Source organism: Lytechinus pictus, chromosome 8 (assembly GCF_037042905.1).
Source record: "Lytechinus pictus isolate F3 Inbred chromosome 8, Lp3.0, whole genome shotgun sequence".
Lineage (NCBI taxonomy): Eukaryota > Metazoa > Echinodermata > Echinoidea > Temnopleuroida > Toxopneustidae > Lytechinus > Lytechinus pictus.
In genome coordinates this window covers 1,656,220-1,682,243 of record NC_087252.1, presented here as the reverse complement: position 1 = coordinate 1,682,243, position 26,024 = coordinate 1,656,220, and the positions used below count along the sequence as shown (strand labels likewise).

Genomic DNA, 26,024 nt, shown 5'->3' with positions numbered 1-26,024 from the left:
TTGACAAACCGAAATCAATATGTACCCTATTGGCCACTGATTTCTCCAAGGCCTTCGATCGGATTGACCACAACCTGGCTCTATCAAAGCTCTTAGACATGAATGTTCAACCAGCATTGGTTGCATGGATATGCAACTTCTTGAAAGACCGGCAACAGTGTGTTAAGTACAGATCAGTAGTCTCAGGATGGAAGAACATACAAGCTGGTGCCCCGCAAGGAACTCGTTTAGGCCCGCTTATTTTCCTCTGCTTGATCAATGATGCATGCCAACAGAGTCCTAATCTACATTGGAAATACGTAGATGATCTCTCGATACTAGATAACAGGAAAACGAGCGACCCTGCCACCATCCAGAAGAGTGCGGATGAGCTTCAGCAGTGGTCTAAAGATAACAACATGAAACTCAACCCGAGTAAATGTGCTGTCATGCACATAAGCTTCATGAGAACAAGTCCACCAAATCCCACTGTTGAACTCGAAGGGCAGGAACTATCTGAAGTCCAGTTCATGAAACTACTTGGAGTTTGCATTCAGAAAGATTTGAAATGGACATATCATGTCAATGAGATCACCAAGCGCGCAAGCATGAGGCTTCATATGTTGCGCATCCTCAAGGGATTCAAACTACCCCTTGATGATTTGAAGGTAATTTATTCCTCCTATGTTCGTCCAGCATTAGAGTACTGTGCACCAGTTTGGCACTCTGGACTTGACGCATCACAGAGAAAACAAATTGAGAGGATACAAAAACGCGCATTCCGCCTCATGCTTGGGCCTGCATACCAAGATTATGACCATGCACTAGAAGTGCTCAACCTATCTACTCTTGATAAGCGGAGAGAAGGACTATGTATGAGACTAGCAAAGGGCGTGAGTCTTCATTCCTCCCCCTTTCACGACTGGCTACCTCCAACTCGTGAGGCGGTCCACAAACGTTCACTACGTCACAGCAATATGTACACTGAAATACGCTGTAGAACAGAACGCCGTCGCAAAAGCGCTGTCCCATACATGGTCCGACTACTCAACAATCAATCGAATATGTAATTAATTTAAAAAACTATGATTAATTAAAACATGCCTTTTCAGTTAATACATGATACGACATCTCAACAAGCAATCAATGTGTTAACAATATCCAAATTATGCAAATAGATTTTAAACAAAACGATATTAATATGCTATCGTCTAATATGATAATATTATTATTATTATTATTATGTTTTCGTTTACTTTAAATTCTGGTTACGATTCTTTGTAGCAAAATGATAACAATAATAAAGCTTGCATATTTGTGCTCAATATTACTTTTACCACATCTAGCATTGCTTGTTTTCAATGGGCATAGTTGTTTTTTCCCCATCTTGGTATAATCGTTTAATATGCTAATTCCATGTTTATACATGTACAACCAGAAATTGTTTAATCAATCATTATATTTATGATATCTCTTATTTCCTTGTAAGCCAGGTGAAATGCACCTATCTCATTGACAAAATCCCTTTAAGCAGTTTTACCAACCTTATCGTCATTTTCCCCCTTATTCCGGCACTAGTTATATTTCATCTTCAATTCTTTAAAGAAATGCCATTTGTTTATAATTTCTGTTACTTATTTCATTCATGCAAGCTTATGAATTACTGACTTTATCCCCACAGAATCATACTGTTGTTACAACTATCCAAGATTACTTTTATCCCATGTATAAAATTATTCTACTCTTCTCCTTTCTTAAATTTCAACATATAACATTTATTTTATTACTTTTACATGTCATTTTGTTATAGTCACTGTTATTGTATATATTTTGTATTTTACCTTGTACAGAATTTCGCAATTCAGCCTTCGGCTGCGATGAAGTTTTCTTAATAAACCATTTCAATTACAATCAATTACAATTACAAAAATTCTCACTGACTAATGTTGCTAGAATGTACATGTGTATGACCGGCCCGGACTACATGAGGGGCCTGTTGTAGAGTGATCGGTAATCAAACGTAACTCAATTAAACAAAATTTGATTTTCAACAAATCAAAAACAAGCATTTAAGTTATGTAGAACTTGCGTTTGATTATTTTCAGTTGGGTTTAAACAAACATCTTTCTGCAAAGCCCCCCCCCCCCCCTCCCGTGATCACTTAAGTAAGCAGCTGGGCAATTCCATAAAATATGAACATCCAACCCCCTATGGACCTTCATTAAATTTTCTGTCTCTGATTTCTTGTTCTTTTGACAGTCTGTAATGTACTCACAGGGCCATGACTTGGTCAGTTTATTAAGTGAAGTAAAACTTGAGAAAAATGGGGGTCGGACGTACAAAGAGGTTGATCATTTTATGGAATTGCCCAGCTAATTACCTTTAAAACCTTTAAATAGGCAACAATACAAATTGTTTCATTCTGCAATTTACATGTACATTTAGGTTAACATATCTATTGCAATAACATCTGTGCTCAAGTGCTGTTTCTGAGATTAAAATAAAAAAACAAGTACATCAGGGCGGCGCGACATGAGCTACGGTCTTAAAGATAAATATTAAACAGTTGTGGTAACGATCTCAAAATTAGTTCGAACCGAATACAATAAAATTACCACCCAAGTGTTAGTACGTATTAAATGTGAAAAATGGCTGTTGAAAATTAAAATGCATAAAAAATAGGAAAAAAAAATAAATAGAATAATTAACTAGAGTCTGACATAATCTCATAAACAGCAATGTCAAATAAGGTTCACACCAACTTTTGCAAAAGATTTGTATGAAAAAAAGTCCTCATTTGAAGGAAATACCAAAATAAAAATACATGCACCAATTTGCATAATCTCAATAAAATACATAACATAATTTTTTCAGCAATAAAAAAATAAAAACATAGCTGCACCCTTAAAACGTGTTTTAGTATCTCTTTTAAAAATTGTGTAGATTGAAGATTTCAAGACCGGGAATACCACTAAATGCTGTTTGAAAGCTTACATGTACACATCCTCAATTTAAAAGTCTTTAGTGTTTATCCTAATGTAAAATGGAGAAGGTCATTCAATAAATATTGCTCAAAAGCTACTAACTACATGTACATACTGGCTTATTCTACAAAAGTAATGGTTGGAATATCAACACACAGATGTGTCTACAGGCACACTGTCAAAACTCTGTTCCTTCTCTATAAGTGGAGATCCTGTTATAAGACTACATGTATATGCTTCTTTTCATAGCAGCTTTCCTGCTACTCAAATTTGTTTTTAATAGAGTACCGAAGTATGACGTCACAATGTCATGACATTGAACCTGCTGGTTCTAAACAGAGTCGCAGGTGACGATCGTCTATACACATTTGTATTTGCAAAAATGGTGATGTGTTTTGTCCCTGGTTGTAAGCAACTGCAGATTTCATAGGTTTCCCAAAGATGAAAGTGAAAATCAAAAATGGATTAAGACGATAAAGTTGGTATCAATTTTTAATGCCATTTAGTGATCAAAACGATGTTGATCGATTTGCGTTTTGCTGCAATGAATTTGGCTCGTCTGCAAGCGATGAAATTCCAATAACAGCCATTTATTCCTATGAGAAACACCCGCTATATAGAGCGATCATTTGTTTAGAACCAGGCCGCCATGACACCATGGCAACTGACGTCATCGCTTTGGAATTCCATATGATGCAGTTTGAGAATGTTTGCGGATTCCCAGTCCAAAACAAGCCTTTGACAATGTGTCTTTTGGTTCTGAACTGACCGCAGTGAAACGTTGTTAGCGCTGACAGAGGCCCAGTTACAACCACTAATGTGGCAGTGATGCCTACCTAATGTTACAACAATGCATTACTTTACACATTCAAACAAATGTTTTGACTTCACAATCCCAAAGATGTAAATGCGTTGTTAGGCTAACGTTTCTCTGACAATCTCGCACCGTTAGGTCACTTGCAGATCAATTTAATTTTCTAGTATTGTATAAATTATCTTTAAATTGTATAACTACATAACAAAATTCTACACATAACAGGTGCTATAGGTGTATCAACATGTGAAAATAAATAAATAAATTTACATAAAATACGGCATAACGTCAACAATGAAAATATTATCACAATAATCATGGTTACTAATGCTCCGAGAAAAAATAATCTTCAACAATTTTTTGTGTATCAAAAAAACTTGATTTTGATTTGTTCGAAACCATATTAAAATGAAATAATCATTTTCATTTAGCAAGTTTATGTTTCCGTAACTCCATTCATAATTGAAATTTTCTATACACATACAGAAAAATTTAATCACACACATTAATTTCCATTGACTAAAATTTCGAATGACCGTTATCAATGATACATACAGTACATCTGCAAGTCCAATATCAAATGTTTTCAATGAAGAAAAATAAACAGTTTCATGCGTATAATAAAAAGGATCAATAAGTTGTTTTATTCAAAATTTAAAGAATTAATGCATGGATAATTCAAATAATAAAGGAGATTTTCAGATGTATCCCATTTAGTCCAACTTTGGCTAAAGCCTCTTGGGGAATCCGTACAAGATGTTCAAAATGTGAAGCTCATGAAGTCTCTTGGGGAATCCATACAACATGTTCAAAATGTGAAGCTAATGATATCATCTACTTGAAAAGAAATCTGGTAACTATTTATTGCCCAATTTAGCAGAAATCCTGTTCTTTAATGAAGATTAAAGACTGTCGCACTGCGAAATAAATACATGGCAGTTTTATGTGTCAACAACTAGCCATGTGCATTTTGGGTAAATGGGTTCATGTTGTAATTAGGAAAAAGTTTATGACAATTTTGTTTATGGAAATCGATTGAATCAATTTCTCTCGCCAAAAAAAAATCACTTTTTGTTCAACAATTTTTCGGTGCTACAGTATCTAACCTGGATAAAAAGCCTGAAAGTGAAAATGCATAAATACTTAGCACCCTGTGGACAAATCAGAAGGGACTGAGTGAAAAATCGAAAGCCCCTTCATTTACCTCATCTTGTGAAAACAGGATGTAAGGGAATATTACAATATGATTATTTCTTTCAAAGCACCAGTTTCAACTGATTGGCAGTTAATATTTCAGATGAATAAAGATAGCAGTCATACAATAATAATGGCCCCGTAAAAAAAAGGTTAGCGATTAATTGCTAAATGAAATAGCCTATCAAGATCATCCTCCCATGCACATTTTGCTCAGTAGACTGACTAAGAACCAATCAGAATTGATCTTTCAAATTAGCGATTATTCAATAACCTTTGTATTTACCGGGCCCTGGGAATTTTATTCAGTAGTGGTGCATGAAAGAAGAGCTATGAAACTGATGGTGAGGCCTACCCATCGGCGTTGGGACTCCCATCGGTGGGCGATTCTGAGCCAACAGACCAAACGGCTGAGCAGGATGTCTCTGACTCATGTTCCCATGAAGCACACTTTCCTCCGAGGGCAGCGACGCATTCCCATGGAGGTGGACGGTTGGGGTCAAGCCAATGCTGTGGTTTAACGTTTGAGCATCTGTGACATGAGTGCTCGAGGCCACTTGGGAGGATTCATTAAAAATGTTATTGAAGTTGAAAGGGGTTTGGGCGACACTACCTGGCAGTTGGTTGGACTTCGCGATGTTGAAGCCGCCTGGAGGTTGGTGCTCGTGAAACACTGGGAAATTGGCAGTCATGCTGTGAATGCCAGCTGTCCGGGAAGGTGTGAACATGGGATTGAAGGAAGCGATGTCCGTCTCCCGCGTATGACTTCCTTTGGTTTGTGGAGGACTTGGAAGAATGGGTCCTGGGAGATGGGACGGGAGGTAGGTGGGCATCTCGTTCTGTCTCAACCGTCGAGAAGGTGAGATGTTTGAAATGAGAGATGAACTAGTGGACGAAGATGATGTAACACTCTCCGATTGGCCCTGGGAAGTCTGAGAGCTGGGGAAATTGGGCAGGAATGTCGGTGGTGCAGTCTCATTGCTACTAGTTGTATTTATGCGAGCTGAACTACCAAACCAGTTATCTTGCAGCAGAGATACGGACGTACTGCGAGTTCCATCAATCTCGTGCGGATCCCGAGCAAAAATACTGTCTGAAGGGTTTGGGGCTCGCTTCTTGGTTCGACTGCTTTCTTGTACTCTCCCGCCTCCGCCTTGTGATGGGTACGTGATTCGCTGGACTTCCCCGCCTGCAAAGACACTTTCAGATGACTGGTTGGGCGTATTGGAAGTGGATGAATGAAACTGCATTAAATTGCTGTGGCCTTGGGACTGTGGGTTATTGTGCATGGAAGAATGATGCCTTGACTCAGGATTAGATTGTTGGGTAGCTCTGCGACCAGAATGCATCGCACCATGTGCTTTCTTGGCCACATTCAAGTGATGCCCATCTGTAGCTGCTCTCTTGATCCCTTGTCCTTGGTGGCTACTCTGAACCATAGGAGACTGTGTCATTCTCCTCTGCTGCTGAGAAGGAGTTTCAACACTAGGAGGACCTCTACTGCTAGAGTTTGAATGTGGCATCTCATTTATCTGTGACATATGGCTACCTTCCTGTACATTATAATTCATAGGACTAGGCTGCATTGGACTTGGTTCCATAGATGCCACACTAGACCTTCCACTTGGTACTGAATAGGATTGGTTTTGAGGAGTCTGTCTATCAGATGGAGTGTGCTGCTGCTGCTGTTGCTGATTAGATGGAAAGGAAGGCAAACTTGAGAAGTCTAGATCATCACCAGACCCAAGATTTGAGGAATCTCCAAAGTTTACATTCACACAGTTATTACCTCCACGTTGATGCATTTGCTGCATAGGGGGAGAAGCAAGTTCTTGCATCTTTTGAGAATTACCTCTCGCATTTTCCCTATCTTCAGTCTGTTGAGGTTCTAGATTCCACTGTGAGAATGAGAATGTATCTTGGGGAACACTAGAAAAGTCACTTTGTAACAGAGTGTTGGGATTAGAGGTATCAACTCTGGATTGCTTGTCTGCAGGTCGTGATCGACCTCCAGATCGTTGGCTAGGTTGCTCAGACGGCCTAGATATCATAGAGGAACTCCCCAAGGAATTATCAAAAATATCCATATTGACAGAGGACAATGAGGTTGGAAAGTTAGAACTGGTCGATGTAGAGTTCAAGAAGTCAAGACCATCATCTATATCTGATTGTCTCAAGATCTGACTAGGACCCCCGGCCTTTGGACGCTGTGAACTTTTCTTCGTCGAAGAAACATTTCTGCTCTTCTCTGGAACTGCAGGATTTCCTGCCATGCTTCTTGCTAGAAGTGCCTGCTGTGTTGCTTTGTTGACTGCAGCATTGACAGCTGCCTGGACATCATTTGAACTTGATGCTTGATACATTGGAGGTCTATTGTTTCCAGTACTTTGTCTATTTTGTAGAGTTGTGTTCATGGAATTTGGATTGTTTTGATGGCTTTGATCAGCAGAGCTGAGGGGGTGGTGCCTTTGAGTCCTGTCCTGTGAGGTTTGCTTGGGGGAGATCATTGAAGATGAAGCGGAAGATACTGGAGGATTAGAATCAAAACTTGAGGGATTCCAAAGAGATTGATTGTGAGAATCTGCTGAAACTGCAGGAGATCTTGAAGGATACGGAGGTGGATTCTGGACAACTTCTGCACGAATTGGATTCCCTCTAGACTTCGGCAGAGAGCTCTTTGAAGAACTTTGGGAGATGCTCTGGACACTAAATGCTGATGGATTAGTATTGCTTGTCTGTTGGCTCGTACCCCCTGCCAGTTTATCACCCGACTTTCCATTAGCTTCAGCAAGCCAAGGGAACCTATTGACTAGAGACTTGTCAAGTTCTCTCCTCCCAACACTATCTTCATCCGTTGGCTTTGGAGGTTCGATTGGTGGCTTTTCTTTCTGTCGTTTCTTTGAACCTTTGCTCTTTGTTTTGGTGGACGGCTGTGGAGCTGATGCCTCAGGTTGTACACACTGGACAGCAGGCTGTTGTGAGTGATGTTGAGGCTGCTCCGGTACTGTAATAAATGGCAATTGTTGGGATGCTTCCTGTGGTGGTTCTGGCTGCAAGGGGGCTACCAATTCCTCATTCTGGTCCTTTTCCGAGCCACCTTCTTCTGAAATATCAGCAGTAAGTGTTCTATGGAGAGTTGCCGTTGAAAAGTTTTTCACTGGTAACTGAGACTTCTTCGGATTTACATTTTTCTGATTAGTGTTCCTTTGCTTCACTTGAGGTACAGAGGGAAATTTTTCTGCACCAAACATACTGCTATTTGTTTGAACTGCAGGAGAGGATTCTTGCATGGCAACAGATGCCAATGCTCTGCTTTTTGGGTGAACGTAGCGACTCTGACTATTGCTGGTAACTGGTCCAATCTCGGAAACAGTCCTATTTTTCTCCTGGGTTACATTTTCAAACACTTGTTCATTTGCTGGATTGCTTTCTACATGATTTATGTCAGGCACTTTCGGAACATTCTTGGCAGCAGTAGGGGCTTTCCGTTCATTGTATTTATCTACTACAGCTGTCACCCGATTTATCAGCGAATAACTTGGTGGTGCATTACTTGGCTTTGATGAACTACTAGAAGATGAATGCCTGCTTTGATCTAGAGGAGGTTCTTGGAAAACTGAAGTCTGCTCCATAACCGGGGCGGAAGAACTAGTAGTAGTTTGAATGGAATACGGAGGAAGTCCTAGGAAATTGTCCCTGGTGACGGGAGTGGATCTGGTCTTATTTGAATCTATTATACTTGAAATGCTTTGGAAAGGATCCCCATTTGACACCGTCTGAGTGCTCTGTCGAGTTTCACCAAAGGGAGGCAAACCAAACAATGATTCCAGTGAGGGTTGGGACTTGGGTAGGGAACTATGAATATCCTGTGTATTTGACATGACCTCTGTGTTGGCCTGAGAGGCTAAAGACACCTTGGTGCCAGAGAATCCTTGGAGAATATCTACTAATTGCTGCTGTTGTTGCAAGCTGGTGCTTCCCAAGTCTGGCTGGCTTGCAGCATCTGACAGGTTATCCGTTGAGGGATTCAACCAAGGCTGTGAGAGGAGGTTAAGTGGAGGTGAAGATTTGCTTCCGTTACCCATATTTGAACTCTGCAATGACGTGTTTGGAGGTGAGATATTTACAGATGGGCAAGTACTCACAGCCATGCTTGTGGATGTAGCCAGCGCTGTGCTTGTTGAACTCATCAGGGAGGGTGTGCTGACTGGAGAATGTGATTTCGCTGGTTGTATTCCCCGAGCTAACTCTGAAGCTTTGGAGTGATGTGAGATCCAGCCATGTTGGAAAGGTAAACTTGATGATGGTGTAAATCCACTTGTAGGAGAATCATCCTTTTGTGTGCTTGATGGAAGTGATGAAATGGAAGCCTCTCTTTCTGCACTGGTAGTTTGCTCTAAAAGGCTACTGATCGAGGGGAAGCTGGTAGGTGACATATAGCTTTGGAAGCCATCAGAAGTAGGCGTAGTTGCTACTTTGGATGAATCTGGCGTCTTTTGTTCGATTGGAATCATCCTATCTGTGCTCTGAGGCAATGACAGAGACAATGAATTACTTGGCTGGTTCTGAGTACAGGCGCTTGATGTGACAACAGATAATGAGGTTGGGACGTCCTCACTGGCTGTTGATGTACAGGGTGGGCCTTCACGAGAGTTGTTTCCAGGAACTATGTCTTCCTCATCATCTATGTATGTTGGAAGGCCACTAACACTCATTGAATTGCTGAGAATGTCGTTGAATGAACTGAAGATTGCTTGCCCATTTGTTTCTGATGACGAAACAGTGGCAGACGACACTTGTGTTGTATTATTCTGATTCCCTGCTAAAGTTTCCCGTGTATTTGAGTTCAATAAGGCTGCTGCTGAATAATTGCAAATTTGGACATTACCATTCGATGACACTGGGATATTACTATGTAATGATGGATTTGAGGAAAGTTTCATCACAGTCTCTGTATTACTACTATCATCAATGCCTCCTGTTCCCAGGGTTTCTTGCATAAGACTCTCCAATAATGCTTCAGTAGCCATCTCTTGATCATCACCAATATCTGCATTATTATCAGAACTTGGAACAGTAGGCAAAGGAAAATTTATTTTCTTACTCTTCTCCTTATCTTTGTCTTTATCCTTGTCTTTGTCTTTCTTTTTCTTTTCTTTCTCTTTGGACTTTGACTTTTTCTTCTTTTTCTTCTTGTGTTTGCCCTTGCTGGAGGATGTATCCATCTCATCTGGGAGATCATAGATCTCGATTCCTGGTTGAGTTGTTTGATGACCGAATATTCCATTTGTGTTTTTGATCACTGACTGATTGGCTGCATGACCATGGGAATCATGCAGATCTCCAAGTTGCATGGGAGATGTCTCAGAATGAGTGGAGAAAATGCTCTCGGTTGCTTTGGCCAGGATGTCATTTGCAGCAAAGCCACTATTTCCTTGCCCTCTTCCTTGATCAATATGAGTTGATGTGGTTTCAATGGCAAGAGAGGTCATCAGGTCATTACCCTGAAAGGAATTTGAAACCACCTTGGACGAGGAAGATGCTGGGATGGTGCTACCATCTAATAGATGTGCCTGGCTAGAAGCAATAGGAGCAGGTTGGGTCATGGCAATGCCGCCGGAGGCAACGGCAGCTCCAGATACCGATGCAGAAACTTGGTTGCCAGCACTTTCCATTGTGGCAGCAGACTGAACAGGTTGCGAGGCAATACTTTCAGACCCCTGCATTTTTAGCTGCTGCTGTGGTTGATGTTGCTGCTGCTGACCTTGTTGAATAATGGTGTTCGTCTGTTGCACACCTTGTTGAACACCCTGCTGGACATTACTCTGGTTTTGCTGCAAGATGACAGGTATGAGTTGTCCATTCTGCTGGATGTACACAATGTTCTGAGTTACAGGAGGTTTAGGGACCACCTGCATGGGCATTTGCATGTTCACACCACCTGAAAGGATCGTATTTGAAGGCTGTTGGAGGATCACCTGACCCTGACTGGTCATCACAACCGTACCTTGTTGATTGGCAGTAGGGTTCATCGGTAATCTCACAGTGACAGTGTTAGGAGCTATTGGTTGCACGCTGGATTGGGAGGCTATGGGAGAGTTTGGCTTACGGGAGTCTGGTGGGAGAGGGCAAAGGTTCTTTAATTTTGGCTGTGCAGGTTGTTTCTTCTTCACTGGAGTCTTGGGTTGGATTGCACTACCTCGAGTCCCAACGACATTGACGCCCTGCTGAGAGGTAAGGATCACCTGCTGTGGCTGATTCATCTGTGGTGCGATTCGAACAGGGATATACTGCCCAGGTTGACCAGGTAACTGGATCAGCACAGTCTGACCTTGCGACTGGACTGGTGGTTGCTGAACTATCCTCACACCACCCCCTGTCCCAGACTGCAGGAGGACTTGGTTCTGTGATGCTGGTGTGGTGATCGGGGTGCTTATGACCTGTGTTACAGCCGTGGTATTCTTTGATTCTGCAGTTGTTGTATTAACCTGTCCCACAGAGCTCTGATTTGAAGCTTCATGCGTGCAGGTAATTGCCGAGATGCCTTGCCCGCCTTGGCTCGTGGCAGACACAACATTGTCTTCTACAGTTTGGACCACCGGCTTTGGAAGCGGCGACTGTCCCTCCGCTTCTGGTCTTTCATTGCCAACCACATTGATTTGATTGTTTGCTAAGGTCAACGATGGCTTGGAATCGGTTCCTGACCTGCTTGTAGTCACAAGCAGCATTCCACCTTGATTACCTCCGCCCTGCATGACATTGCCATCCATCCTGTTCCCACTCGCGATGGGTATCGTCATCTGATTCGTAGGCATTGTAACAAGGTTAGGAGAACCCATGACTGCAGTTGTAGGAGATTGGATGATAATGTTCTGACCGGCTCCTAAGTTCTGACTGCTCCCCAACAGCTGTTCTTGAGGGGGTTCCGATTTGTAATTTCTCTTTCCTTTACCCTGCATAACAGCTTTCATGTGAGTTTTAATGTCAGTGTTGATGTTCATGGTTTTCAGAAATTCCGACCAGTCTTCCTTTTCCTTCTTCAGCTTGGCATTCTCTTCCATAAGACGTTTGATTTCATCAACTGCAGAGGAGAAAAAAAAAATTCATATATTTGTATTTCTTGAATGTAAATTGTATCCTAATGAAATCATAAATTCAAGCTTCTTCAATGGAATCTTATCCACTTGAAATTTAATGCTCAAAGATCTTATTAGAAGCAAATTGAATTGACAAGCAATATTGGCTACATGAAAGTTCATGTACTTTCATACAACGGCCAGGATTCTATGACATCATCTTGTGTGATTGTATACAATTATATAATCGAATGTTTTAGTAAATGTAGAAAATTTGAGTTTTTAGTTTTCTATATTAGAAATTTGAATATTGGGGAAAACAGTATCAAAATTTAGTGCTTCAATGTATAGAAACCTACAGCTCTAGACCATACTATTTGTAATTTGTTTGGTTCTTATTTGCATTACATTGGTCGTGACTGACATGTCAGACAAAAGTGCAATATCAGACAAACTTTGTAATACATTTGAATGAAAGATACAAAGGAAAACCGGCACACAAGACAAATGGCAAATCTGTCAGAAATATTTTCTAGAGCAGAAGGTTTTATCAATTGGCGCAGGAAATGATTTCAATGTTATTTTCCAGTCCTTTTTGAAGATTTGACTTATTTTCTGAAAAATAAGAAAGTAATGAAGCTTTTCTACGCAAATGCATACATGTACAATGAGAAGTCTGTTGACATACTGTACAGAGGTGTCATCATCAAAGAAATCGGGCCGATGAGCAGGGCAATAAAGGACAATTCTCAGACGCTCACAAATTGGGTAAGCCAGACTATCATACAGCTTATGAGTAAAATTCTCATTTTCTTATCACCTGCACTGTAAAACTGTCTTGTAAAATACAGGGATGCCAATTAGAATTGATTAAAAAAAAAGGTCTGAAAATCATCTAGAATGACCCCTTGCCTACATAAAAACATTGTTTTCTATGGTGGAAAATATATTGAGAAAGCCTGAATTCAGAATTTAGTCTGCAAAAAGGCACCGCTGAAAAGAAAGAAAAACTAAATTGTCAAAACTTAATTGCTCATATCCCATTTTGATTAAATTGTCAGTGTTATTCTTGTTGCTTTTTTCATATCTGACCCCTTGCCTACATGAAAATGTTGTTTTCTATGGTGGAAAATATATTGAGAAAGTCTGAACTCAGAATTTAGTCTGCAAAAAGGCATCCCTGAAAAGAAAGAAAAACTAAATTGTCAAAACTTAGTTGCTCATATCCCATTTTGATTAAATTGTCAGTGTTATTCTTATTGCTTTTTTTCATAACTGACCCCTTGCCTACATGAAAACGTTGTTTTCTATGGTGGAAAATATATTGAGAAAGTCTGAACTCAGAATTTAGTCTGCAAAAAGGCATCCCTGAAAAGAAAGAAAAACTAAGTTGTCAAAACTTAGTTGCTCATATCCCATTTTGATTAAATTGTCAGTGTTATTCTTATTGCTTTTTGTTCAAAAGAACTTTTTGTTTTGACTAGGCTTTCAAGTGTCAATCAATATTAAAGCTTACCTTCTGATTCTGGTGCGTTTTGGATCATAAGCTGCTGGCATTTCTTCTGAAGCTCAACCACCAGATTGTAAGTATCTTCAAGGATCTGTACTTTGCTCTGGAATCAGGAAAATGTACCAAAAAAAAAGAAATGGAAATTAATTACATTTGCTTTGCATTCCTTTGTAACCTCTAATAATTCAAATCAAGAGTTATTTTACATTGTACAACACTAGCTTGTTGTACGCGAGCAAATGGGAGGCTGAACGTCAAACATTCGTACCGTTGCACACAAGACGTACCATCCAAAATGTACCGTTGCACGGCTTTAGGAGGTGACGTCATAATACGATTCAATTCATTGCGCTCAGTAAAAAATGAGGGTGAAATACGCGTATAGCCTGCTGATTGAATGCGCAATACTGCCAGAGGTCATTTGCGCTTGTGGAATTTCGCTTTTTGCATTCAATAGTTTTGCTCCCTTTTCATGATTACTTCAGGGAAAAATTATTTTTTCTTCATATTTTCGCTAAACTCTGAGGCGTTGCACAACGCAAATAGCGAATATTCTTATTCGTGCAATGGTGCAAGATTTCGCATTCGGTGAAAGAAAAAGATGCTCTATTCAACTCAGCTAACGCCTCGTTGAATAGAGCATCTTTCTTTCACCTCATTTTGACTAATTTCCAGTTTATACATGTACATATATGCTATATCCTATAGCCCGAATTCACAAAGGTGGTTTTGAAAACCCACCATTAAATCCATGGTTTATGCAGATTTCCTGTATAAATCACGCTTAATTTAGCGGGTATCGGGCGCGTGTATAAAAATTTCCAATGCTGATGCGCGCTTTTGTCACAGTGCGCCAAATTTAGGCATGTTACCATGGTTAGATACACTGTTTTATTCATGAGTCCACTGTTTGAAGAGTGGACTCATTAATTCAAAACAATGGACTCATTAATTCAAAACAATGGACTCATTAATAAAATAGTGTGGATAACCACGGCAACAGGCATCAATTTGGCACACTGTGACAAAAGCGCGCATCAGCATTGGACATTTTTTATACATGCGCCCTACACGCGCTAAATTAAGCGTAATTTATACAGGAATTCTGCATTTAAACCATGGATTCAACCTTTGTAAATTCAGGCCGTTCTGTCTGATATCCACTTGGTCTAAACTTTATAGTCTATATAGATGAACTGTTAAACCCAATTCTCATTTGACAAAATGAAAAAAGTATTGAGTAGATGAAGTAGAAATTAGTTGAACTGGGAAATAGACTCAATGAGAATTAAATGTAGGCTACAGAACAAGTGTTGTGTTCTAATCAGCAAGTAGACAAAATTGATAGTACACTGTAGATCAAATCGCTCTTTTAGCCCATGTGATAAAGACTTATTTGAGTGCATGAAGACCAACTACATGTACACATGAAGATCAGTATAAACCGTACAAATCGCATGTACATTGTAGAACAATATCCCACATACATCGTAGATTAAATCCTGAATGGTGATTGGTTCAAATAGCATCATGTGACCAAATATATTCTAACTATGATGTTGTGTGATGTCAGACCTAGATATATTTTTTGCTATACCAATATTCTGACGTCAATATTTAAGAAAAACTGGATATCAAGCCTATCTCTCGGGCGCGTCGGTCAGCGAGCTTTCGCTCCTGAGCAAGTCCCGTGATGCATCAGCGCAGGCACAAATCCGCATTCCACTGAGCATGGCACTTCAGGAAAAGTTGCTCATTCAGTGCAAGTAAGCGGACTCTGAAAGCTCAGCGCAAAGATTTTTGTTTCAATTTATTAAAAGTAGGATAAAATCAAATATATCAACCGTTTCCTTTGAAAGAATAGTGGGAATTATTAATCCTCGGTTGGACTGGCAAGACTACTATATTTCCCTCGGGGCTTCGCCCCTCGGGAAAAAGAGTAATTGCCAGACCAACCTCTGAAAAATAATTCCAACTATACTTTCACGATGCCTGATATATTTCTATATATTTAAATGATGACGCATGTCTGGTGTGCGGATTATCAGAATCAAATCAAGTTTACAGTAACTTACTCTTCTGGCATCTTGTTTTGGGAGAATGTCAATGAGTTTGTTGATGCCCTCATTGAGTTTTGACTTTCGTCTTTTCTCAATCTCCGCATGGTGCGATTTACGCTTCACCCTCTCCACATCCTCCCTGTTTAAAAAAAATAAAATAAAACAGATAAATCGTATGAGAAAAAGAAATCTAAAACGTTAATTTAAAAAAAACATCTTTGTATTTCATACATGAACAAACAAACTATCGAGTAATTTACATCAGGGAGGGGGGTGTTTCATAAATAGCTTGTTAGATGTTAACATGACAAATAAACAAGTCTTAGGGAGAGTTTCAACCTTTTTGTCCGACAAGTTGTCAGATCTGACAACTTTCCTTGATTTTGATTGGCTGAGAGGCACTGTTACTATGGTAACTGTCGTATTAAACGTCCGACTAGTCCTTTCATGAACACTCCCCAGGGGAGCGCTTCAGCAACATTTTTGTCCAAGAAGTTGTCAGATCTGACATCTTTCCTTGATTGGCTGAGAGGCATTGTTACTATGGTAACTGTCGGATAAAATAGGACTTATCGGATAAACGTCTAACAAGTACTTTCATGAAACACCCCCAGTTTTATCCTAGTTACAATACTTGTGCTTCTCAGCCAATCAAGATCTAGGAAAGTTGTCAGATCTGACATGTCAGGTGACAAACATTGTTGAAATGCTCCCAATTTTGAGGACCACTCTTGTGTTGTGCCTGTTATTATCTCTAAGAATCCAAACCAACTTGATGTGATATCAGAAAAGACCTGAAAGCCCCTTTACATTTGGTCTACAATCATAGAGAGATGATGATTCAACGATCATTGTAGGGTCTACGAATCTATTCACATGTTTAGCATGGCATTACACAAATGTTTCAAAATCATACAGATCACAGCCCTTAACACATTGTAGGGGCATTATATGATCAGCACTTGGTCCTTGTTTAATCAGCTCAGGGGTATCAAACAATGTAAGCATCATACGATCAGTGCATGATCAGTAGTGCAGGGGCTTGTGATCTCTGAGTGGCCTCTGTACAGCTCTGTCTTTGGCCCAACACATAAAATCATACAATTCCTTTGATTGAACTTGATTAAAAAAAATCGATGAGAAATATCTCTTACTCACCCTTCAATATCAGTTGAAGTACACGTATCAAATGTGGTTTCTAGTGCACCAGCAGCATTGATGGTCAATAATGCAGCTTGAACCGTATCTGAAATGAACAAATTGAGCAATACATTGTAAGGTTAATAAGGCCTATCCTAAGCTTTCAAACTGGGACCCATCTCACAAAGAATTACAATTAATCAGATCAATCATCAACCTCAAGTATATGAAAATCCATCAATTTTTTTCTTTAGGTAATTTGCACAATGTCCTTTGAAGACAAAGAGAACATAGACAATTTTCAAGAAAATATTTAGAACAAACATACAGGTATATTTTAGATGTTGATGTTGCTGGCTTTTCATAATCGTGGTTGATCAGATCAATCGCAACTCTTCGTAAGACGGGACCCTGGAATTACATGTATATTTTGGCATGAAGGGGGGGAGGACCTCGAGTGCAAGGTGTAAACAGGGGGTCTTGCTTGGGAACCATGATCTATCGAGCAGTGTGAAAAGAAGGGTCTAGGGAACCGCACATTGTCATGTCAGTGCAAGAATGCCCTTTTGCAATGCACTTATGCATGCTGGGTGTTTTCGCGCGCATGCAATGTGTGAAGGTGTGGTGGTACAGTCAGCAGGCACAAAATTAATTATTCATTTTTGGGGGCTACTTTTCAAAAGTTACTGCTTAACTTTACTGCTTCGTTTTAGAGTAGGGGGAAACCCCGGTGTAGTGGTCCACCTGCACTCCCCCCAATCATATCTATAGGGAGGAGAGACCTACGGGTCATAGTGATTCAGTTCGCTTTTCGCCTCCCAGGCACAGGTGACGCCAAACAAATAATAATAATAACATTGGATAAGTTTTAACATTGCAATGATTGGGGATTTTCCAGTGCTCCTTGGAGTTTCCAGGCCTCATATGAGCATTTTGGGGGTGATATTGCTCCGAGCCCTCCAGCAAGTTTTCCCCAAGTGGTAAGGGCATTCTTGCATCGACACAACCATATTGATGTGTATGTGCTTTTTACATGTACCACGATATAAGAGCAGGGCTCGAATGAAAAATTCAAATAGGCAAAGATTTTTTTCAAAGGGCATTTTTTTAATAAATGGGATGGGAAGGCAGTGGTCACTTTAGGGGGCATAGAAGGCCAAAAAGAGCATCAATAGTAAAATGTACTTGATCAATGAAGCACATGAATTTGATAGATCACCATACAACATTAAGGCCACAGGCAAAGGGGCACTTACATGTAGGGTGTGTTTATGCTTCCATTGCGAGGACAGAATCAGCGTTTTCAAACGTCGATTCAAAACGCCGATCGTAAACGTGGTTCTGGGAGTGCTGTTTATGCTTAACTTTTCAGAGGCGAAATCACGATCTCCAGCTGGCTTCGCATCGTAATTTTCGTTGAGCAGGAAAGCGAGGTCAAATTGGGCGCGCCCTTTTTCGAAAGTTTTTTTTCCGAGTGTTGTTATGGGGAAGGTACGTCGACTGTTATATAAACATCGAACAATTTCCGATATTTTAGTCATTGCATGGAGCTTCTTGATATAGCCATATAATTTCCACCATGGTGAGGATAATAGTAAGAAAAAATAAAGAATATTAAGTATACAAAATAATAAAATACCAATTTGTTTATGCTACTGGGGCATCTGGCGATGTCTCCTCATTATAACTCATGTTCCGGGTTTTTTGGTGTAAATCCCTCAACGTTCATCGTGATGACAAATTGGAAGAGTAATACTAGTAATGTACACATGCAAAACAAGGGAGATGAGAGGTAATTCCGTGGAGGTACTTGCCCGCGGATTTTCATCTCACCGGAAGCATGTACCAAATGACGTCATTTAAACACGTTTACGATCGTGGTTCTGTTTATACTTCCCCAGAAAGCCTGATTCTGTTCAAACGACGTTTACAAACGCACCTTTTTGTAAGTTTACGATTGGCGTTTTGAAACAGCGTTTAAATGAAAGTAAGCGTGTTTTGGACTAATCACGTTTGGAAACGCTGATTCTGGCCTGAAAAGTGGAAGCATAAACACGGCCTTATTTGGGCCGTAAGTCTACAAATATTTTGAAGAGCATCAAGGTCATTCTGAGGGCATCAGAGGCCATGGCTTTGGGTTCAAGCCCTGCAAGTGCGTGCTCCATTTTTCTAGTGAACCCTCTTATATGTCTTTGTCTGTAGTAGTCAATCTCATGTCACAGATAGGGACAGTGATTTTCCGCGATCGCGGAAAACGGACAGAATTCACGGATAGGGACTTTTGAAACGGAAAGCGGCATTTCATGGAAAATCATGGAAATCATATTTTTCCTCAAAATACACATAACAGCAACAGAAATTACTCCAAACTCTCAACAAAATATGAATATTAAATGGCCACAAAACGCCAGAAAACACAATCTCACTTCGCTACAATCATGACAATTCACACATCGTGACTGCACTCGACTTCATCACACTAGATCGTACCCCTCGCCCGTACCCGGCCGGCGCGCCGGGTTGGGCTTATCGAAAACAACATTCACATGCACATCTTTTGAACGACACGGTCGTGTGTTGCTGCCCTCTACGTTCGAAGATATAACAGCACGATATCGAGGTCTTGAAATCCAAAATGGCGGATAGGCGAAAATTGTTGACTGCTGAAAACGATGTCCAAAAAACCATAAAATAATGCTAATATTGTGAAAGGTGAGGAACTGAGGATGTATTCATGTTAAATGTGTTTGTAATAATAATAATAATAATATAGAGTGTTTATAAAGCGCCAAATCCACATTGATTATGTGCTCAAGGCGCTAAAATATACTTGGTATAGGCCTATTATTATTACCCCGGCTGTAGCTGAGCGGCCATATAGGCGCTAAAGCATTCAAGGAATAAATCCTACCGGGTACCCATTCACCTCACCTGGGTCGAGTGCAGCACAATGTGGATAAATTTCTTGCCGAAGAAAATTAGGCCATGGCTGGGATTCGAACCCACGACCCTCTGTTTCAAAGTCCGAAGACTAATCCACTGGGCCACAACGCTCCACAACGCTTGTCAAAATATTTTGTGTAAGCGCATAGATCCGATTCGAACGGATTCTGTTGCGTTGTTGGTACAGTGGCAGATACAAATTTTGACCAGCGCGAGTGTTGTGATATTGTTATTCAATGGGTATTAAAACGGAATTGTCTTTTTTGCTTGTACACAAAGTCTATGGGGAAATTTCTGAAACGGAAAAGGCAATTTTTTTAAACGGAAAATCACTGTCCCTACACAGAGTACTACGGTTGCTGTTGGAGGACTCCGAATAACAAACAAGCGACATGTTGATCATGCGAATTACAGCCTAAGACCAGAGCTTGCGACCACTGCCTCCTTGCTTCTTTGCGTACTTTGCATACGAATGTTTGGTATCAAACTTTTTAAAGGTGGTATTCATTCAGATTGTCAGGACTGAGCAGCTTTTAAAAGGTTTCTATTAGAATTTTGCTTAGAAACTTTCTAAGCAAAATTGAGTACCTAGTGAACATTAAGGGATTATCCAAACATGGCCATCAAATGTTGTGTTGGAAAGGAGAAAAATAAGTTAAACAGAATGGTGAAAGTATGACAGAAATCAGACAAGCAATTAAAAAGTTATGATTGTTTTAACATTGAGATCCCTAAAATCATGTAAATTTCAAATTGGCAACTGGGAAAGTTTTTTTGACAAGTGGGAAGGACAATTTTCTCATAGGCCATGTACTTAATTGTAAAGGATTTGTTGTTTCTCTCTATTCCCCTGGGACAGTAATCCAAATATAACAAATGCAGCATTTATGCTTTACAAATTACATGTATAACTTCATGAAAGAAAAATATAGTGTGAAACAAAACTTTTTGGAAAAAAAATTGACAACTTTATGTATTGGAGTGAATGGGAGAGAAGTCCTTGCCTTACATCACCATGACATCACAAATGCCACCAATTTGAAGTCTCCATGGGTATAGGCGGCGATTACACATTTTTATAACTTTAAAAAATTCAGAAATTTCTCATAGTTTCGCACATTTTGTCAAAATATATTTCACTGGCCCCCCCCCCCCCCCCGGGAGTGCTCCCCCCCCCCAAAAAAAAAGGTTAATACTAAAATAAATGAATGAATGAATGAAAATGAATGAATGCATGCATAAATACATAAATAAATAAATGGCCATGCGTTTTATGTTGGGCCCGCAAATAGGTGGTATCGTTACATTTGCGCGACAAGCACAGAAATGATTAATGGTATAAAACTTGAAATACATGTGCTACATGGGTATATTTGGTATCACATTAAAGGGAATCTTTATACCAATTACTTGAGATTACTTCATTTACCAGTAATTAGCAATTATGTAACATCAATTGGCCATTTTGGCATGGTGGTAGACGAGGAGAGCATGATGAGGGGAGCATAAATTTTTTATTTCATTAAGAAACTAAATATGTAACATCACAGTACCTAAACATGTAATAGTTTGGGGGCTCACTGGCTTATTCTTTAGTCATAAGTGGGTCAAATTTGAACTTTTAATTTTAAAAGATACCTAATTAAGCTAATTAGTATAATTAATTGATGTCAATCATGAGATTAACACAATTGAAATTGTGGCTGATGTAAAGAAAATGAGGAGAGATAAAATATAGTTGTGGGTTTACACCTTCAATAAAATTTAGAAGCTGTAAAAATTTCAAAAGGAAAAGCACAAACTAAATAAAGACTTCAGAGAGAAATCAATCTATTGTTAATTATGACCTCATGGTTTCAATTTTGACAGTGATGACTTTGATGTGTCCGAATCTTCAGATTATTCTGATTAACATATTATATTCAGATTAACATAACAGATCTATAGCCAGTACACCTTTTATGCAATATTGATTGCTAAAAACTTGTTTGTAGCAATAAAGCCCTCATCTGATGCTATTTACTCTTTTTTCTTAATGTTACATCACATTGCATCTACATGTATGGATCAGTAGATGACACATCTTCGGCTGGCACAAAAGTTTTCAGAGAATATTTTTCCAAATTATCAAAAAACTACTTGAGAACAACACTGGTAAAAAGATTACACTAAACAGAGGTAATTGTACTCATAGAATGTGTTTTGTATTGGCATTAACCATGTCCTGCAGAATGTCGAGCAAGAGGATAAACATATGTAATATTTAAAATATAACACTATAAAATAACAGAATCAAAGTATTTTTGCCAGGTGTAAGATAAATGGATTTATTTATAACATGTTAGTTGTTTTTGTTCACACTAAGTTTAAGCTAAAGCAGTTACGAGAAGTTTCATTGTGCATTCATATTTTTCCTATATTAATGTTAAATCTGACTCTCAGCTGTCAACCTTCGGTCCACCGGTCTTTGAGCCAAGAGACAAATCCCACGATTTGAGTCAAATGAAATAATTTTTTATTCATAATAACCACAGAAAATATATTATATTATAAAATAGCTGTATTATTTCAAGCATCGCGATTGGTCAATACGCGTCACATGACATCCAACTTTTTTTGTGCACTGCACGGTAGTGCAAAAGGTGTGCAACGAAATTGACATTGCACGCTCGAGCAAACCAGTGCGGTAGAAGTCCAACAAAACTGTACTGTAACTTTTAAAAAAATTGTTTCTGTGTTGCTATTTTATAAAACAAATAATGCACTTGCTCTGTCGTGCGTAAAAGTAAATGCAGAGAAAGCTCGGTTTCTTCAGATGGAGCACACTGGGCACTCGCCGCAAGCGGCTCGTGCACAGTGCGACTCCTATCTAAAGAAACCTCGCGTGCTCTGCATTTCCACTAACGCACTCGGCTGCATGCATTATTTGTATAATATACTGGTTAGTGTTTGCAAGTGTATTTATGCAACTAAAGGCAAGACTACATAATATTTTGAGGGTAATTCAAGTATTGTTACATATTTACCAAAAAATTGTGATGTGAAATTTTGTCTTAAAAGATCGCGCAAAATTATTTTGGTCAAAGTTATCCCTAACAAGTTATATATCATTGGAAAGGCCTCACTCTTAAGATTTGAAATATGCATGTTATTTTTCTATAGGGTGTCAAGTTTTTCTGATTCTAAGATTTATTGGGAAGTATATTTTTTTCACAGTTTTCCACATATTTTGACCTTTAACTTTTTGTGACATTATCCTATGCCTTTTGTGATTGCATTTTTGAATTCCTCAATTTCCTTTCAGAATATATATACTTTTATGGGTTTAGGATGTCAAACATAAGGAAAAAAATGCAATTGTATGAAATGGTACGATTTTGGAGGAAAATTTGAGTTGTACAACAAAAATGGGCCCAACTCAAAACGCATGGCCAGATAAATAAATAAACAAATAAAAAAAATAAAAATAAATAAAAAAATAAATAAATGAATGAATAAATAAAATATTTAAAAAATAAATAAACAAATTAATAAATGAATAAATAAATACCATAACATTAATTACAGTAATTAATAATAATGAGATCAATCAGTAGATGAGAGAGATTCAAATCCTGCTCCAAGATTTTTTCTGTTGCAGTTTTATCATTGATATATTAATTTTAAATGGCAAATCATATAACACTCCTTGACCTTGGTTCAAGAAGCAGATTAGCAAATCTAATTTACATGTACAGTGTATCACAAATTTATAACCAATTACAAGATATGTAATTGATTTTGGGACCAGAAATTGTCTTGCAAGTGAGCATAAGTTTCTTGCATCGCCCCATTAGTTTGACAATGTTCTGGACATGAAAAATTAAACAAAGTACAAAATATGATGAAAAAAGGATAGAAAAAATTATCACAATATTTCTTTTCTCAACTTTTTTATTCTAGATTGACACAACTTTCTTTTTACATTCAACACCCTGCATGAAGGAGTGCATTTTGTGGTGGAGTTCATTAAAGGGTGATGAAACCTTTGGAACAAGATAGCTTGTGTGAAAACAGAAAACTCAAAGAAACATATCAACGAAAGTTAGAGAAAAATCAGATGAGAAAGTTATGAGCATTTGATTTTGAATATTGAGATCCCTAATTTTGCTATGGAGATCCTCCTATATTGGCAATGTGACAAAGATGTGTGATGTCACTCATATTAAATTCTCTGCGGAATCGAAAATGGCAGACCTCCACTCATACGCAATTTGCCTTCGCCGTTTTCGATTCAGCAGAGAATTTAATACGTGTGGGGTACTGCGATTCGGCTTCAAATCACAGATTTTTAGAAGTTTTGAAGAAAGGGCAAGGAGTTTGTTGAAAAAAAGTTGGGCTGCAGCGGCGAGCATGATGTCATGATGATTTGGATGCACGCTGCACTCAACTTCAAGACTCGGTCATGTCACTCTTGTCGGTCAGTCATACTCAGATGTCAACTGAGCTGACTGACTGAACCGTCAATTTTCATTAATCATTTTTGTCAATCCCATGGCATGGCATGGGCCAGGCATTTACGAATTACGTCAACCATCTGACTCTTCTGACATGTCCGTCCAAAAGAGCTGAACATCCAGGTAACGGTATGAAAGAGGTTCTGCTAATCACCATAGTAAATCCAAAGTTAGTCTACAATGAATGAATGCGAAAGTGACACTGAACTCACAATTGACATCGAAACTGATTGCATTGCCGCAATGGCGCGGTCACACACAAAGTGAGTGCAAGTCCCATTCATTCACGCACACAAAAAAATTTTGCAACTGATCAAACTTACTGTCGGCATCTCCGTTTACAAGATTCTCTGCCATCTTTTATTCTTTAGAAAACCTTAACGAAGAAAAATGTTGAGGCGTTGCACAGTCTATGAAATATGAATTCGTGGGAAACGGTCATGCTATCCAAGCAATAATGATGTTACACGGCAGTGAAAATTTACATGTTTCTTGTGGCGTACGCTTTCTCGCCATCTTGAAAATTGCTCGAAATGCATGTTCTTTTATCCCCGAAAGATGGCGCTACCACCTTTACAATTAATTTTTTATTGATCAATATAAAAAATATTGAGATTGTTTTTTTTCTGCTTCTTTTCTTTTGTTTTGTTGAGTATGTACTTTTTTTGTAGAGTGTAGTGGTACTTGACTGAGGCCGCAATCACAAAAACACATAACATTTGAAGGGGGGACATGATTTTAAGGGGTGAAACCCCGGGGTGAAACAATAACTTGACATTATGGAAGGTTGGGGGGGCTCTCAGCTTAGATAAAACGCCATTATTGCGTACAATTAATTTCCTACTAATCTTCTTTTTATGGACACAATAGAAAAACAGTAAAAGAAAAAACAATGAAAAGTAAATATATTTTACAACAACTTGTAGATCAAGCAGAGAGGGGTGGGGGAGGGGCGACGTACCGCATGTCAATTTTCTCAATAGGGAAAGGAAGAGGGAGAAGAGGAAAACAAGAGGAGGAGGTGAGTAATCCAAGATGGAGCTCGGCCTGGGTCGTGCGGGCGTGCGATTCTTCACTTTTCTCATACTTTTGACAATTGAAAAAAGATTTGATATCGTCACATGGTTTTGCCCCCCCCCCCCCCCGCCATCGTGGGTCGACTGCCTCAATATGGTATTCTGATAGCACATGTGTAGTTATAAACCTTAGACAACACTTGTGGTATAAAATTATGCTAATCCTGCTGTAAAAAAAAAGAAATTGAGTTGTGAGATTTGAAGAATAGGGATTTATAAAAATATTACGAATTTTAAAGGACAAATCCACCCCAACAAAAAGTTTGATATAAATGAAAAGATTAGAATCCAACAAGCATAACACTGAAAATTCCATCAAAATCGGATGTAAAATAAAAAAGTTATTACATTATAAAGTTTAATTTCACAAAACAGTTATATGCACATCCTGGTAGGTATGCAAATGAGAAGACTGATGATGTCATCCACTCACTAATTTCTTTTCTATTTTATTATATGAAATATTTCAATTTCCTCCTTGTTGGCATGTGAAATAAAGTTTTTTTCCTCCCTGAACATGAATGAGCATAGTATGGACTATTTTAGGTTCAGTGAATTTGGTCTTAATTGTCAAATCTGTAAAAAAAAAAAAAAATATTGTATGATTCAAACAATACTAAAACAAAAGAAATGGTGAGTGATGGACATCGACTGACTCATTTTGCATGACACTGTTTTTGTGCATATATCACTGTTTTGTGAAAAATAAGCGAAACTTTCAAATGCCATAATTTTCATATTTTACATCTGAT

The 26,024-nt window shown here is 38.9% G+C and overlaps 1 protein-coding gene across 2 annotated transcripts; it reads right to left on the bottom strand.

Moving 5' to 3' along the window:
• Window positions 1-1,741: 1,741 nt before the first annotated feature.
• On the bottom strand, window positions 1,742-24,739 carry LOC129266407 (serine-rich adhesin for platelets-like). Of its 2 annotated transcripts, none has more exons than XM_064103339.1 (5): window positions 24,520-24,739; window positions 16,776-16,863; window positions 15,633-15,756; window positions 13,564-13,660; window positions 1,742-12,052 (listed from the first exon to the last, which is right to left on the bottom strand). In XM_064103339.1, the coding sequence occupies exons 1-5, from the start codon at window positions 24,551-24,553 to the stop codon at window positions 5,277-5,279; spliced, it is 7,119 nt and encodes a 2,372-aa protein (XP_063959409.1). In that variant the 5' UTR covers window positions 24,554-24,739; the 3' UTR covers window positions 1,742-5,276. The 2 variants fall into 2 exon arrangements, with proteins under 2 accessions (XP_063959409.1, XP_063959410.1); XM_064103340.1 differs by having other exon boundaries at window positions 1,742-13,146; window positions 13,335-13,660; window positions 24,520-24,731.
• Window positions 24,740-26,024: the final 1,285 nt, after the last annotated feature.

What these genes read in the sequence shown, in the direction of transcription:
- LOC129266407 (XM_064103339.1), bottom strand. Translation starts at nt 24,553, where the DNA reads ATGGCAGAGAATCTTGTAAACGGAGATGCCGACA. An exon ending in ACTTCAACTGATATTGAAGG is followed by an intron (nt 15,757 to 16,775) that starts GTGAGTAAGAGA and finishes TTTTTTAAACAG; the next exon opens with GGAGGATGTGGAGAGGGTGA. An exon ending in AAACGCACCAGAATCAGAAG is followed by an intron (nt 12,053 to 13,563) that starts GTAAGCTTTAAT and finishes TCTCCTCTGCAG; the next exon opens with TTGATGAAATCAAACGTCTT.